This window comes from Salmo salar, chromosome ssa18 (genome assembly GCF_905237065.1).
Source record: "Salmo salar chromosome ssa18, Ssal_v3.1, whole genome shotgun sequence".
Lineage (NCBI taxonomy): Eukaryota > Metazoa > Chordata > Actinopteri > Salmoniformes > Salmonidae > Salmo > Salmo salar.
In genome coordinates this window covers 64,026,868-64,044,515 of record NC_059459.1, presented here as the reverse complement: position 1 = coordinate 64,044,515, position 17,648 = coordinate 64,026,868, and the positions used below count along the sequence as shown (strand labels likewise).

The window sequence follows — 17,648 nt, the reverse complement described above, 5'->3', positions numbered from 1 at the left end:
GCTAGGTTTTTCAAAAAAAGATGTCTGGAGGAAAAGGAGTGTGTGCCAGAAAATAACATGAGAATAGCAAATGAAAACCTACAGGAGGGTAGCTCTCCTGGAACAGGGTTGGACAGCCCTGGACTAGACTATATCATGGTGCAACACAATCAATTCATGCAAATATGTACAAAAAGTATTTCAGCAGACACGGTGACATCTACTGTAGATGGCTAACAATATTAGTTATTTCTTGTGTAGGTTGCAATTTTCCCTATCATGAGATACTCTACCTCAGGCGAGCAAAACCTCAAGACTTCCTTAGATATCATGCACCAGCTGTTGTTTACAAATATACATAGACCGTCACCCCTTGTCTTGCCAGAGACTACTGTTCTATCCTGCCGATGCAGTGTATAACCCACCAGCTGTATGTTATTCAAGTTTTTAATGTCCCGTTGGTAGGATATACGTGCTTGTAGTTCGTCCACTTATTATCGAGCGATTGTACGTTGGCCAATAGTACCGATGGTGAAGGCAGATTAGCCACTCGTTGCCTGATCCTCACAAGGCACCCCGATCTCCTTCTGCAAATTCTCTGTCTCTTTCTCCTGCGATTGACGGGGATGAGGGCCTGTTCAGGTGTCTGTAGAAAATCACTCTCGTCCGTCTCATTAAAGAAAAATTATTCGTCCAGTTCAAGTTGAGTTATCGCTGTTCTGATGTCCAGAAGCTCTTTTCGGTCATAAGAGACGGTAGCAGCAACATTATTTCAAAATAAGTTACAATGCGAAAAAAGAAACCAAAATAGCACGGTTGTTTAAGAGCCAATAGAACGGCAGACATCCACTCTGGCGTCATCTTACATCTAGGTCTACTGTAAAGAAAACAGAATGTTTGAGTAATTGTTACAGAAGTTTTCAATCTACAGCATTCATGCTGTAAAACACATTTATGTCAAGGCTATTATGCTGTGCATTATACAGTGTTTTACTTTTTAATTACAGCATTTTTTTGTGTGTAAATGTAGCCTACATTATTGACCCAGCATTTTTTTTTGTGTAGGTCAATCTACTTACTATCTATCCTTCATAGTAAAAAAGTTGATCTATTCTATTGGTCAGTTTGTCGAAAGAAATAGCGTATTCCAAAACAGACTCTGGGGCAGTTGTGAGACCATAAATCCAAAATTAATACAACCAGTAGACCTAGGCTACATCATTTTTTTTTAATGATGCAACAGATCAGAACGTTGAGAACGTTAAAATGTTGAATAACTATTTCTTAAAGTTATAAACGCAGCAATTCACACAAGGCAGTAGGCTAATGATTGTTTTATTATGCAATTAGCAGAGAACTTTTGTCAAAGTGACAGATTAAAATATTGTTAGAAATTTAGAAAGAGGGGAAATCTAAAGATGCAAAAACTCTGGGTTGCTAGTATGACTAGGATTGTATAACCTTTGGCTACTGGACAGTGAAAGCAAGTTGAAAACCAATAGAACAGGCTACTGGTTTTAATGGCATATAAGTCTTTATAAAATAATTGCCTCCAGAAATATGGTCAGATTTTACCAGGCTACTTTGAAGCAAGGTAAAACATGCCTCATTATGTAGTAAAACGTTCAGGTTTAAACAGTTCAGTAGGCTATATGTTTTCAAAATGTTTATTTATTTATTTCACCTTTATTTAACCAGGTAGGCTAGTTGAGAACAAGTTCTTATTTACGACTACGACCTGGCCAAGATAAAGCAAAGAATTGCGACACAAACAACAACACAGAGTTACACATGGAATAAACAAACATACAGTCAATAATACAATAGAATAAAGTCTATATACAGTGTGTGCAAATGAGGTAGGATAAGGGAGGTAAGGCAATAAATAGGCCATAGAGGCAAAATAATTACAATATAGCAATTAAACACTGGGGGTGATAGATGTGTAGAAGATGAATGTGCAAGTAGAGATACTGGGGTGCAAAGGAGCAAAAACAAATAACAGTATGGGGATGAGGTAGTTGGATGGGTTATTTACAGATGGGATATTACAGGTGCAGTGATCTGTGAGCTGCTCTGACAGCTGGTGCTTAAAGTTAGTGAGGGAGATATGAGTCTCCAGCTTCAGTGATTTTTTCAGTTTGTTCCAGTCATTGGCAGCAGGGAACTGGAAGGAAAGGCGGCCAAAGGAGGAATTGGCTTTGGGGGTGACCAGTGAAATATACCTGCTGGAGCGCGTGCTATGGGTGGGTGCTGCTATGGTGACCAGTAAGCTGAGATAAGGCGGGGCTTTACCTAGCAAAGACTTATAGATGACCTGGAGCCAGTGGGTTTGGCGACAAATATGAAGCGAGGGCCAGCCAACGAGAGCATACAGGTCGTAGTGGTGGGTAGTATATGGGGCTTTGGTGACAAAACTAATGGCACTGTGATAGACTTAATCCAATTTGCTGAGTAGAGTGTTGGAGTCTATTTTGTAAATGACATCGCCGAAGTCAAGGATCAGTAGGATAGTCAGTTTTACGAGGGTATGTTTGGCAGCATGAGTGAAGGATGCTTTGTTGCGGAATAGGAAGCCGATTCTAGATTTAATTTTGGATTGGAGATGCTTAATGTGAGTCTAAGTCAGAACCGTCCAGAGTAGTGATGCTGGACTGGCGGGCAGGTGCAGGCTGCGATCGGTTGAAGAGCATGCATTTAGTTTTACTTGCATTTAAGAGCAGTTGGAGGCCATGGAAGGAGAGTTGTATGGCATTGAAGCTCGTCTGGAGATTAGTTAACACAGTGTCCAAAGAAGGGCCAGAAGTATACATGTCGTCTGTATAGAGGTGGAACAGAGAATCACCAGCAGCAAGAGCGACATCATTGATGTATACAGAGAAGAGAGTCGGCCTGAGAATTGAACCCTGTGGCACCCCCATAGAGACTGCCAGAGGTCCGGACAACGCCCTCCAATTTGACACACTGAACTCTATCGGAGAAGTAGCTGGTGAACCAGGCGAGGCAGTCATTTGAGAAACCAAGGCTGTTGCGTCTACCAATAAGAATGTGGTGATTGACAGAGTCGAAGCCTTGGTCAGGTCGATGAATACTACTGCACAGTATTGTCTCTTATCGATGGTGGTTATGATATCGTTTAGGACCTTGAGCGTGGCTGAGGTGCACCCATGACCAGTTCGGAAACCAGATTGAGAAGGTACGGTGGGATTCGAAATGGTCAGTGATCTGTTTGTTAACTTGGCTTTCGAAGAGGCAGGGTAGGATAGAATATAGGTCTGTAGCAGTTTGGGTCTAGAGTGTCTCCCCCTTTGAAGAGGGGGATGACCGTGGCAGCTTTCCAATCTTTGGGGATCTCAGACAATGTGAAAGAGGTTGAACAGGCTAGTAATAGGGGTTGCAACAATTTTGGCGGATAATTTTAGAAAGAGAGGGTCTAGATTGTCTACCCTGGCTGATTTGTAGGGGTCAAGATTTTGCAGCTCTTTCAGAACATCAGCTATCTGGATTTGGGTGAAGGAGAATTGGGGGAGGCTTGGGCAAGTTGCTGTGGGGGGTGCAGGGCTGTTGATCGGGGTAGGGGTAGCCAGGTGGAAAGCATGGCCAGCCGTAGAGAAATGCTTATTGAAATTCTCAATTATCGTGGATTTATTGGTTGTGACAGTGTTTCCTAGCCTCAGTGCAGTGGGCAGCTGGGAGGAGGTGCTCTTATTTTCCATGGACTTTACAGTGTCCCAGAACTTTTGGGACTTTGTGCTACAGGATGCAAATTTCTGTTTGAAAAAACTAGCCTTTGCTTTCCTAACTGCCTGTGTATATTGGTTCCTAACTTCCCTGAAAAGTTGCATATCGCGGGGGCTATTTGATGCTAATGTTGTATGCCAAAGGATGTTTTTGTGCTGGTCAAGGGCAGTCAGGTCTGGAGTGAACCAAGGGCTATATCTGTTCCTGGTTCTACATTTTTTGAATGGGGCATGCTTATTTAAGATGGAGAGCAAAGCACTTTTAATGAATAACCAGGCATCCTCTACTGACGGAATGAGGTCAATATCCTTCCAGGATACCTGGGCCAGGTCGATGAGAAAGGCCTGCTCGCTGAAGTGTTTTAGGGAGCGTTTGACAGTGATGGTGGTCGTTTGACCGCAGACCCATTACTGATGCAGGCAATGAGGCAGTGATTGCTGAGATCCTGGTTGAAGACAGCAGAGATGTATTTGGAGGGCAGGTTGGTTAGGATGATATCTATGAGGGTGCCCGTGTTTACGGATTTGGGGTTGTACCTGGTAGGTTCATTGATAATTTGTGTGAGATTGAGGGCATCAAGCTTAGATTGTAGAATGGCCGAGGTGTTAAGCATGTCTCAATTTAGGTCACCTAACAGCACGTGCTCTGCAGATAGATGGGGGGCAATCAATTCACATATGGTGTCCAGTGCACAGCTGGGGCAGAAGGTGGTCTATAGCAAGCGGCAACAGTGAGAGACGTGTTTCTGGAAAGGGGGATTTTTAAAAGTAGAAGCTCAAATTGTTTGGGCACAGACCTGGATAGTAAGACAGAACTCTGCAGGCTATCTCCGTAGTAGATTGCAACTCCGCCCCCTTTGGCAGTTATATCTTGTCGGAAAATGTTATAGTTAGGGATGGAAATTTCAGAGTTTTTGGTGGTCTTCTTAAGCCAGGATTCAGACACGGCTAGGACATCCGGGTTGGCAGAGTGTGCTAAAGCAGTGAATAAAAATGCATACTGCCTCCAGCTCAAAGAGGTGTTACGCGCTGATGAAGTGTGCCTTCCGTTGCCTATGCATTTGCATTTGCATTCAATAATTGTCCGTCTCACAGTTCAGCTATCTGAGCTTTGAGCACTAAATGGATAAGGGCATGGCATGCATAGGCCTTTAGGCTTAAAGCCAATTTATGCTTGATCTGGAAATGTGGTCGGAGGCACATGTGACGCAATTGTGGAGCCCCCGGAGGCATGCAGAGGCCAAATCCTTACCGATGCGCCTCTCAAAATCTTTAACAATGCGGAGGGCTCTGTATAGCTCCACATTGACTTGATTGGTTGATGGTAGGTGGGGGCGGGAGGTCTCGTATATACACTAACTCACTTCCTTGACAAATTCCTTCACAATAGTGCTGCTCTGCTAAGCGCAAGAAGTATGAAAGCCCTGACTTCTGAGGCTACATCGCAGTAAATGCTGTAAGGCCACTTCAGAGGTTGGATTGACCATGCAGAGCCTTTAATAGCCCCACCACACAAAACCTTCACAACCTTTTCTCAACTTTATTAAGGTAATATCAAAAGTAAGTCAAGCCATTGTTTATAGGGAAAATACGAGCAGGATTGTTTCATTCAGAATGAAACAAACAGGTTTTGCGTAGGCTATTTAAAGAACTGATTTAGATTCATAAATAGGCCTACAATAATAATGATATATAATAATAATAATAATAATAATAATGATAAAACAAAATATAAATACCCCCAAAAAATCTGCATATGTGGAAATCCTAAAAACGCTTCTGCTCAACTATACAAATTTGATTATAGATGCATGCAACACATCACCATTTTTGTAAATGTACCATCCAGCACTTCCAACTCAAAATCCCTTCTTGCAGCTATGCTTATTAGTGAGCTGGACACAGTCAATAAACTGTGTTATAATTTCTACACAGTTTGGATTTAGTAATTTAAAAGTATATTGTTACAAATTGTTACAAAAAAAATTACAAATAAATACAAATAATAATAATAATAATATATATATATATATATATATATATATACAATAGCGGCCAACAAGTGCGCCGCATATGTGGGAACTCCTTCAAGACTGTTGGAAAAGCATTCCAGCTGAAGCTGGTTGAGAGAGTGCCAAGAGTGTGCAAAGCTGTCATCAAGGCAAAGGGTGGCTGCTTTGAAGAATTTGCTTAATAGTTTTTTTGTTACTACATGAATTCATATGTGTTATTTCATAGTTGTGATGTCTTCACTATTATTCTACATTGTAGAAAATAGTAAAAATAAAGAAACCCTTAAATGAGTAGTTGTGCCCAAACTTTTGACTGGTACTGTGTATGTCTAAAATACTCAAACCACCAGCAGGCCAAGTTGGCTGTATGTTTGACACCCCTATACAGTACAGTATAAAACTCTCTCAATAGATATTGTTTAGGGAGCGGTCGAAACGTACGTAATTGTTACCAGAAGGAAAATGTGGGAGGGTCATGCGTTTTCAATTTCAGTCAGGGGGAGGGGGGTTTTGTAGTTTTTAAATTTAGTCCAGGGGAGGGGCATGCAATGTGTAATAGATGAAATGGCATATTTCTCAGTGTTTGAGAATTAGTTGCTTAATATAGTATCTCGATGTGTGCCCGATTATGCCCCTCATCCCTGATTCTCTGCTTGGTGTGCAATTATCAAGTGCTCCTAGTGTAGTGTCAATAAAATGATCCATAGCCTATACTCCTCAAACTCAAGTCTGGACCTCGAAGCCAGTTCCACTGCATTGTTCTCCTCCTAAAGAGGCACTGATTTAGACCTGGGACACCAGGTGTGTGCAATTAATTATCAGGTAAAACAGAAAACCAGCAGGCTCCGGATCTCGTAGTGTAAGGGTTGAGTACTACCCTTGGCCTATACTACCGGCTATAAGAAGAGCATGCTTGGAGAAGCACAGGGAAAAGTTATGTTTCTAAGAAAATATACTTCCTTCCCAAGTTTTTGTGCTGCTGGGATGGTGTATATTAAACTACACTGCAATGGATAGGCATTCTGAATTATGAGCCCTGGCTTGCCCTGCTCTTCCTGATGTAAACCCTGTTGTGCTGCCTAACCAATGACTGTGCTGTGTATGGTGGCACTTCAGGAGGCGAGTCAAAGGCTTCTTCAGAAAATACATTTTTATTTGTAAAAAAAATGCAATATCTGTGCAAGCGACTAGGCCTACTGATGTTCAGTTTGAGAGATAGAGCACTTAGATTAGGAGGACTGGAGGTAATCTTGCTACTGCTATAATAGATTTTAATAAAATCAATATGTTTTGTTTCCTATTCAAGAAAAAAAAGAGGTACCTGTTTGACAGATGAAATTATAGTCTAGATTTTTGTCAACCAATTCCTTCAGTCACCATGTACTCCTTAAATATCTGTGTCATTGAAGAGCTTGGTGTGTTAACACCAGGGCTCGAATTGAGGGGGTATGCGAGGGTATTGTGGCTTTTGTTAAAGAAAATGGCTAAAAGCATAGGACCTGATTTATATAAAGCGATCTACATATAACAACGCTTTAGACCGCAAAGCTTTATGCTAGAAACAACCTGTAAAATGCAAGGGGAAGACGTGACTCTGATGCACATGGGATATCTTTGGTTTGTCTCTGTGACAATGAGGCTGTGCTACAACGTTCTATACCTGAGGAGACAAAAAAATGACTTTGCTTGGGTCGGAATGTGTGATTCTGTCGCTATCAATTGACGTTCGACAGGCTTAAACAACATACTAATTCTAAATCAGTCAGGAGCAAGCCAGGTAGCCTAAGAAGGAACAACAATTTATTATTTAGGCTATATTATTATTATTTCAAGGCTATAGCCTGCCTGTACATTTTGCATTTAGGCTGTATACAAAAAAATGATTCCTTACTATTGAATAATAAAACAAAATGCCTTTATTCCACAGTGCAGTCATTTTACAGTACCTTTTGAATTCACTTTAAGAAACATGAGTTTGGCCAGTCTTTGGTTTGAGGATCATGCAGTTAGCTATGCATGCCTAGTTTGTTAATTTAAAATACTGTAGCAGATGCTCTTGTATTCCCATGCCCTAATCACAGACAACACAAATCAATTTTGTAACAACAATGTCATGGGCTAAAATATAATAAATAAGAAAATTATAATTTCCCAAATGAAAAAAAGTTACAAGTGCATATCGCTTTTTCTTGAATTCATGAATGATCACTTACTTCAGTTGTAACTGGTTATGTTGCACTACATTTCTACAATTGATAGACAACTTGTTACACTGTAACTATCATCTTTTTTAACAATAGAATGAATAGAAATGCAAATGTCTCCGGTGCTGCACCATGCGTTCATTCGTTGTCATGCTCTGTCGTGCTATTAAAAAAGATTCTGCTTGTCTCCAGTCATGTAGAATTGCATGAAATGCATTTATAAAAGGCATATTTTTCTCAGACCGAAAATAAGAGATTCATGCAGTGTTTTTATTATAATGTATATCTTTTCACCCCTACCATTGTCTGCGGTGGTCTGCGAATCCACAACCTTCTGGCTAGTTTGCCATGCAATACTTTTAAAACGAAGAACAGTTTCTAAAACGACATATCTAAGGCTCTGGTTTATCCTAGTATTGACGGTAAATGGTAGGCATGTTCTCTGCTATCCACTTTATGTTTGAATTATTATTGTGGGTATAGGGGAGTGTCACTTTTTTTTGCATTCAGGGAGGGTTGGGTAATAATACATTTTACTGAAGGGAGGGACATTTAATTTTCATTTAAGGGAAGTCCAGTTTTTCTCCATGTATCCCTCATTATAAATAACGTACATTCCCTTACACCTCCTCAGTAGCTGTGCATGTAATAGTGTCTGGTAGGTTTTACACATGGTGAATGAAGGTGATCCACCGGGTCCAGTGTTGTTCCCTCTCTTTCTCAGACATAGGCGTGCTGGCCGTAGGAAGTGGCAGCCTGACTCTGTGATGGTGCAACTCCAGAGTACACTCTGCCCCTGGGCTGGTATGGGTAAGGTCTGAGAAAGGGAAAGAAGAGAGGAAGAATGGGTGAGGACACACATAGATGTGGATAAGGAAGGATACAGACACACACATACATATACACAGTATCCACTGAACTCACTGTTTCTCAGACGTGCCCAGTTTACAGGCACATGTCAAACATGACCCTCCAGTGAGAGCAAGAACAGCTGAGCACCAGCCAATGTAGAGGCCCTCTCCAATTTCATACCTGCAACACACAGTATGTTCTACAGTTAATCATGTTCATAAACAGGCTTTGGAAGCGAGACTGCTCTTCTGTCTAAAATACAACAGAGGGCAGCAGTGTGCTACTAGCCTCATTACTTCAGTTGGAATAGGCCATCAGTCTCCTCACACTTACTTTATCCCGGGATAGAATGGGTTAAAAAAGTCCTGGGTGATGTTGAAAGCATACCAAGACACTGAGATCATTGTGCACAGGCCTGAGAGAGAAATTGAGAGAGAGCGGGAGAAAGAGAGAGAAGTTAATTGTGCACAAATTGAGATTTGGCAGTTGTAACACATAGAAGCAGTAATTCTAGTAAACTTGAGCATGCCCAGTTACCTTGAAGAATGAAAAGCACGCCACCAACGCCAACTATTCTACCCTTTCGAACCATGTCCTTTCCGGCCGCTTTAGAACACTGTACCCCGACCAGGGTGGCGATGAGCCCGATAGATCCAAAAATGACCGCTGCAATCATCAATGCTCGAGACGCCTGGATGTATCCTGCTTAAAAATTAAAGACAAATTGTACAATCAAGATTAATAGGGCTATTACATGTTCTTTTATATACTGTAATAATAAATACAATGATCATCAAATTGGTTTCACATGTGATTTGTACAGAATCATATTGAGTAATGCACATTTTAATAGCCACGTGAAACTAATAATTACGATAAATATTTAAGGATATGATGTATTGAAGTGGAACAGCCTTCTGTTTTGTTGAGTAGGGAAGGAAAATTGGCACAATCAAATACCAGAACTGTGTAGTATAGAATCAATTATTTGGCAGATTTTTTTTATCTTAACCAATTACATCTTGATTCAACCTAAATTGATTGAATATTTATGTCGTTCTTGCATAATCATATGTTTAACCACAAATGAAAAAGGTCAAAGTATTGCCTATGGGACTTTACATATTTGTTTAACTACAACAAAATAATATCAAACATCACAGGCAATAAATACATTTACTCTTCAAACATTATTGCTTAATTTCTCTATTGCAATTGTTCTATTTTTTTATTGACAAAGATTCCTATTATCTTGGGTGCACTTGCCGTTCAGGGCCAGTAGAGAGGGGAACTCGCGGCAGTTGTGGACACCAGTTGAGTCCGTGGCACAGGACATCCATAGGTTCTCATAGATGGTGGAGGTTATGATGACGTTCCCGTCATCCGTTGAAACCTTCCAGTAACGGTTTGGTATAGCTATCCCCACCATCACCCATCCAATGAACCCAAGCAGCAAGCAAACAACCTCCAGTATAGGATCCATTTCGAGTTTTTCAAGTAACTGGTGTACATAAAAACAGAGAAGGAGAAAGAAAAGAGAAAGAGGATATCCTATCGTTAGCTTGTATCCTCTTCGATTTTATTCGATTCCCTTCTTTTTGTTTATGATATTTGTGCTTAAAAAATATATAAGCATATAGCTCCACAGGCTGAAATTCTGTTGAGTGTATGCTCCTCTTCTTGGTCACGATTGTGTCAGGTTGTCAATGAGCAACAGACATCAGACATGCTCAGTGATTTATCGTTGCCTACCTGTGTTCTCTCCCACCCCCTCACAAACACACACACACACACACACACACACACACACACACACACACACACACACACACACACACACACACACACACACACACACTTGTTTTTGCAACACCATGGGGAGACATGTCTGGGAAGTGCCTGACAGGGACAGCACTTTCTCAAACGGTCTAGGGACATGATCCAAACTGATACACATTTCTTGTGCTTCTGCAATCTTAGAAATTGCTTGAAATATCAAGATGTTGTCATATTAACCACACCTGACATTTCACATCCTGCTGAGTACTTGTCAGATAATCAACCCTAATGAGGACCAGTTATGTCTTTACTATTTGCATTACAAAGTGTGACATCACTGTGGCACTGCAGGGGACCAAGCTTCTGGTGCGTCTTTGCATTGCGTTTAATGGTTTACACCATTCTAATGTTTTTAAACCCATATGGGATAGTGGCCTAGAGTTGTGGAGAATGGTTATACAGGATTTATATTCTGTAATCCTCAATCTGCCTCAGAAGTGAGTCTTCCCTAAAGACAGGTACCACAGCTACCATTGTGCAGTTCCTTACTGGCAGTTTGGATAACAAGGTCACTGGGTCAAATCTACTGGAATTAAATCTGTAGGATTCCAATATGTCAACACATCCTATTAGAGGTCGACCGATTATGATTTTTCAACGCCGATATCGATACCGATTATTGGAGGACCAAAAAAAGCCCATAACGATTTTGATTTATTTTAGCTTTTAAAAAAAAACATATATATATACATATATACATATATACATATATATAAACACATAGATATATATATATATATACATACATATATATAAACACATATATATATATATATATATATATATACATATATATATACATATATATATACATATATATATATATATATATATATATATATACATACATATACACATATACATATGTATATATATACATATATATATATATACACATATGTATATATGTATATATACATATATACACATATATGTATATATACATATATGTATATATGTATATATACATATATACACATACACATATATATATACATATATACATATATATATATATATATATATATATATATATATATATATATATTTATTTATTTATTTATTTGTAATAATGACAATTAGAACAATACTGAATGAACACTTATTTTAACTTAATATAATACATCAATAAAACCTAGTTTGAACCTAGTTTACAATCCATGGTGGCAGCAACAGTCCTGAACCTGGCTTAAAGTCCATGGTGGCAGCAACAGTAGTGAACCTAGTTTACAGTCTGTCCTAGCCCTATTCCTTTTCTTCACCTTCCAGAGGCACAACCATCAATTATTGGGCTAAATAATTAGTATCCACTTCCTAACAGTGCATTTATTGTTCAGGCAAATGCTGAAGGAAACACATAAGTAAGAGTGCTAAACAATATCAATACCAATTTGTAAGTCGCTCTGGATAAGAGCGTCTGCTAAATGACGTAAATGTTAATGTAATATTGAACTATTGTTCAGAGACCTGACCTTTTCCTTGGGAGTCTCAGCTTAAAACCTGTTAGGGCTAGGGGGCAGCATTTGCACGTCTGGATAAAAAAATGTACCCGATTTAATCTGGTTACTAATCCTACCCAGTAACTAGAATATGCATATACTTATTATATATGGATAGAAAACACTCTAAAGTTTCTAAAACTGTTTGAATGGTGTCTGTGAGTATAACAGAACTCATTTGGCAGGCAAAACCCTGAGACATTTTCTGACAGGAAGTGGATACCTGATGTGTTGTATTGACTTTAAACCTATCCCATTGAAAAACACAGGGGCTGAGGAATATTTTGGCACTTCCTATTGCTTCCACTAGATGTCACCAGCCTTTACAAAGTGTTTTGAGTCTTCTGGAGGGAGATCTGACCGAACAAGAGCCATGGAACGATGATGTCCCATTAGACACCTGGCGCGCGAGTTCATGTTGGGTACCCTCGTTCCAATACGTTATAAAAGAGTATGCATTCGTCCACCTTGAATATTATTCATGTTCTGGTTAAAAAAGGCCCTAATGATTTATGCTATACAACGTTTGACATGTTTGAACGAACGTAAATATATTTTTTCCCCTCGTTCATGACGAGAGTCCGGCTGGCTTAGATCATGTGCTAACAAGACGGAGATTTTTGGACATAAATGATGAGCTTTTTTGAACAAAACTACATTCGTTATGGACCTGTGATACCTGGAAGTGACATCTGATGAAGAGAATCAAAGGTAATGGATTATTTACATAGTACTTTCGATTTTAGATCTCCCCAACATGACGTCTAGTCTGTATCGCAACGCCGTATTTTTCTGGGCGCAGTGCTCAGATTATTGCAAAGTGTGATTTCCCAGTAAGGTTATTTTTAAATCTGGCAAGTTGATTGCGTTCAAGAGATGTAAATCTATAATTCTTTAAATGACAATATAATATTTTACCAATGTTTTCTAATTTTAATTATTTAATTTGTGACGCTGACTTGACTGCCGGTTATTGGAGGGAAACGATTTCCTCAACATCAATGCCATAGTAAAACGCTGTTTTTGGATATAAATATGAACTTGATAGAACTAAAAATGCATGCATTGTCTAACATAATGTCCTAGGAGTGTCATCTGATGGAGATTGTAAAAGGTTAGTGCATGATTTTAGCTGGTTTTATGGTTTTGGTGACCCTGTCTTTGACTTGACAAAACATTACACACAACTCTTGTAAATGTACTGTCCTAACATACTCTAAATTTATGCTTTCGCCGTAAAACCTTTTTGAAATCGTAAAACGTGGTTAGATTAAGGAGATGTTTATCTTTCAAAGGGTGTAAAATAGTTGTATGTTTGAAAAATTTGAATTTTGACATTTATTTGGATTCAAATTTGCCGCTCTTGAAATGCACCTGCTGTTGATGGAGTGCACCACGGGTGGCACGCTAGCGTCCCACCTAGCCCATAGAGGTTAAGAGACTGAAACAAATGTGAGTATTGTCAAGCTGTGCTGAGTGATAATTCGATCCCTCCGATGTCAACAACTACAGACCAGTATCCCTTCTTTCTTTTCTCTCCAAAACTCTTGAACGTGCGTCCTTGGCCAGCTCTCCTGCTATCTCTCTCAGAATGACCTTCTTGATCCTAATCAGTCAGGTTTCAAGACTGGGCATTCAACTGAGACTGCTCTTCTCTGTGTCACGGAGGCTCTCCACACTGCTAAAGCTAACTCTCTCTCCTCTGCTCTCATCCTTCTAGACCTATCTGCTGCCTTTAATACTGTGAACCATCAGATCCTCCTCTCCACCCTCTCCGAGTTGGGCATCTCCGGCGCGGCCCACGCTTGGATTGCGTCCTACCTGACAGGTCGCTCCTACCAGGTGGCGTGGCGAGAATCTGTCTCCGCACCATGCGCTCTCACCACTGGTGTCCCCCAGGGCTCTGTTCTAGGCCCTCTCCTATTCTCGCTATACACCAAGTCACTTGGCTCTGTCATATCCTCACATGGTCTCTCCTATCATTGCTATGCAGACGACACACAATTAATCTTCTGCTTTCCCCCTTCTGATAACCAGGCGGCGAATCGCATCTCTGCATGTCTGTCAGACATATCAGTGTGGATGACGGATCACCACCTCAAGCTGAACCTCGGCAAGAAGGAGCTGCTCTTCCTCCCGGGGAAGGACTGCCCGTTCTATGATCTCGCCATCACGGTTGACAACTCCCTTGTGTCCTCCTCCCAGAGTGCTAAGAACCTTGGCGTGATCCTGGACAACACCCTATCGTTCTCCACTAACATCAAGGCGGTGACCCGATCCTGTAGGTTCATGCTCTACAACATTCGCAGAGTACGACCCTGCCTCACACAGGAAGCGGCGCAGGTCCTAATCCAGGCACTTGTCATCTCCCGTCTGGATTACTGCAACTCGCTGTTGGCTGGGCTCCCTGCCTGTGCCATTAAACCCCTACAACTCATCCAGAACGCCGCCGCCCGTCTGGTGTTCAACCTTCCCAAATTCTCTCACGTCACCCCGCTCCTCCGCTCTCTCAACTGGCTTCCAGTTGAAGCTCGCATCCGCTACAAGACCATGGTGATTGCCTACGGAGCTGTGAAGGGAACGGCACCTCCATACCTTCAGGCTCTGATCAGGCCCTACACCCAAACAAGGGCACTGCGTTCATCCACCTCTGGCTTGCTGGCCCCCCTACCTCTGAGGAAGCACAGTTCCCGCTCAGCCCAGTCAAAACTGTTCGCTGCTCTGGCACCCCAATGGTGGAACAAGCTCCCTCACGACGCCAGGATAGCGGAGTCAATCACCACCTTCCGGAGACACCTGAAACCCCACCTCTTTAAGGAATACCTAGGATAGGATAAAGTAATCCTTCTAACCCCCCCCTTAAAAGATTTAGATGCACTATTGTAAAGTGGTTGTTCCACTGGATATCATAAGGTGAATGCACCAATTTGTAAGTCGCTCTGGATAAGAGCGTCTGCTAAATGACTTAAATGTAAATGTAAAATGTAAATGTAATAATTGGCACCAATCTCAATAGCCTTTTTCAACTCTACCAGGTACGAGTCACATTTTAAAACAAGTATAGATCATGTTCTATATATATATATGTATATACACTGCTCAAAAAAATAAAGGGAACACTTAAACAACACAATGTAACTCTAAGTCAATCACACTTCTGTGAAATCAAACTGTCCACTTAGGAAGCAACACTGATTGACAAATTTCACATGCTGTTGTGCAAATGGAATAGACAACAGGTGGAAATTATAGGCAATTAGCAAGACACCCTCAATAAAGGAGTGGATCTGCAGGTGGTGACCACAGACCACTTCTCAGTTCCAATCCGTCCTGGCTGATGTTTTGGTCACTTTTGAATGCTGGCGGTGCTTTCACTCTAGTGGTAGCATGAGACGGAGTCTACAACCCACACAAGTGGCTCAGGTAGTGCAGCTCATCCAGGATGGCACATCAATGCGAGCTGTGGCAAGAAGGTTTGCTGTGTCTGTCAGCGTAGTGTCCAGAGCATGGAGGCCCTACCAGGAGACAGACCAGTACATCAGGAGACGTGGAGGAGGCCGTAGGAGGGCAACAACCCAGCAGCAGGACCGCTACCTCCGCCTTTGTGCAAGGAGGAGCAGGAGGAGCACTGCCAGAGCCCTGCAAAATGACCTCCAGCAGGCCACAAATGTGCTTGTGTCTGCTCAAACGGTCAGAAACAGACTCCATGAGGGTGGTATGAGGGCCCGACGTCCACAGGTGGGGGTTGTGCTTACAGCCCAACACCGTGCAGGACGTTTGGCATTTTCCAGAGAACACCAAGATTGGCAAATTCGCCACTGGTGCCCTGTGCTCTTCACAGATGAAAGCAGGTTCACACTGAGCACATGTGATAGACGTGACAGAGTCTGGAGACACCGTGGAGAACGTTCTGCTGCCTGCAACATCCTCCAGCATGACCGGTTTGGCGGTGGGTCAGTCATGGTGTGGGGTGGCATTTCTTTGGGGGGCCGCACAGCCCTCCATGTGCTCGCCAGAGGTAGCCTGACTGCCATTAGGTACCGAGATGAGATCCTCAGACCCCTTGTGAGACCATATGCTGGTGCGGTTGGCCCTGGGTTCCTCCTAATGCAAGACAATGCTAGACCTCATGTGGCTGGAGTGTGTCAGCAGTTCCTGCAAGAGGAAGGCATTGATGCTATGGACTGATGCCGTTCCCCAGACCTGAATCCAATTGAGCACATCTTGGACATCATGTCTCACTCCATCCACCAACACCACGTTGCACCACAGACTCTCCAGGAGTTGGTGGATGCTTTAGTCCAGGTCTGGGAGGAGATCCCTCAGGAGACCATCCGCCACCTCATCAGGAGCATGCCCAGGCATTGTAGGGAGGTCATACAGGCACGTGGAGGCCACACACACTTCTGAGCCTCATTTTGACTTGTTTTAAGGACATTACATCAAAGTTGGATCAGCCTGTAGTGTGGTTTTCCACTTTACTTTTGAGTGTGACTCCAAATCCAGACCTCCATGGGTTGTTAAATTGGATTTCCATTGATTATTTTTGTGTGATTTTGTTGTCAGCACATTCAACTATGTAAAGAAAAAAGTATTTAATAAGATTATTTTTTTCATTCAGATCTAGGATGTGTTGTTTAAGTGTTCCCTTTATTTTTTTGAGCAGTATATATATATATATATATATATATATATATATATAAAACAATGCCTTCAGAAAGTATTCAGACCCCTTGACTTTTTCCACAAAATCCTCAGAAATGTACACACAATCTACATACAAGCAAAAACAGGTTTTTAGAAATGTTTGCAAACGTATAAAATAACAAAAAAACAGAAATACCTTATTTACATAACTTTTCAGACCCTTTGAGACTCAAAATTGAGCTCAGGTGCATCCTGTTTCCATTGATCATCCTTGAGATGTTTCTACAACTTGACTGGAGTCCACATGTGGTAAATTGAATTGATTGGACATGATTTGGAAAGGCACACACCTGTCTTTATAAGGTCCCACAGTGGACAGTGCATGTTGGCGCAAAAACCAATCCATGAAGTCGAAGGAATTGTCCGTAAAGCTCCGAGACAGGATTGTGTCAAGGAACAGATATGGAGGAAGGGTACCAAAAAATGTCTGCAGCATTGAAGGTCTCCAAGAACACAGTGGCCTCCATCATTCTTAAATGGAAGAAGTTTGGAACCACCTAGACTCTTCCTAGAACTGTCCGCCAAGCCAAACTGAGCATTCGGGGGAGAAGAGCCTTGGTCAGGGAGGTGACCAAGAACCCGATGGTCACTATGACAGAGCTCCTCTGTGGCGATGGGAGAACCTTCCAGAAGGACAACCATCTCTGCAGCACTCCACCAATCAGGCCTTTATGGGATTGTGGCCAGACGGAAGCCAATCCTCAGTAAAAGGCACATGACCGCCCGCTTGGAGATGCCAAAAGGCACCTAAAGGACTCTCAGACCATGAGAAACAAGATTCTCTGGTCTGATTAATTCAAGATTGAACTCTTTGTC

General features: G+C 41.6%; 1 protein-coding gene across 1 annotated transcript; it reads right to left on the bottom strand.

The window, feature by feature from the left end:
* Nucleotides 1-7,629: 7,629 nt before the first annotated feature.
* On the bottom strand, nucleotides 7,630-10,494 carry LOC106577645 (claudin-15). The gene is made up of 5 exons (XM_014155947.2): nucleotides 10,054-10,494; nucleotides 9,325-9,489; nucleotides 9,121-9,202; nucleotides 8,860-8,967; nucleotides 7,630-8,752 (listed from the first exon to the last, which is right to left on the bottom strand). Exons 1-5 carry the CDS (start codon nucleotides 10,268-10,270, stop codon nucleotides 8,656-8,658), a joined length of 669 nt encoding a protein of 222 aa, XP_014011422.1. The 5' UTR covers nucleotides 10,271-10,494; the 3' UTR covers nucleotides 7,630-8,655.
* Nucleotides 10,495-17,648: the final 7,154 nt, after the last annotated feature.

Coding starts and splice junctions, on each gene's coding strand:
- LOC106577645 (XM_014155947.2), bottom strand. CDS start 10,270: ATGGATCCTATACTGGAGGTTGTTTGCTTGCTGCTTGGGTTCATTGGA. Junction 9,490..10,053: donor CTCTCTACTGGCCCTGAACG/GCAAGTGCACCC, acceptor ATTTTTAAGCAG/GATACATCCAGGCGTCTCGA. Junction 9,203..9,324: donor CGTGCTTTTCATTCTTCAAG/GTAACTGGGCAT, acceptor TTTCTCTCTCAG/GCCTGTGCACAATGATCTCA.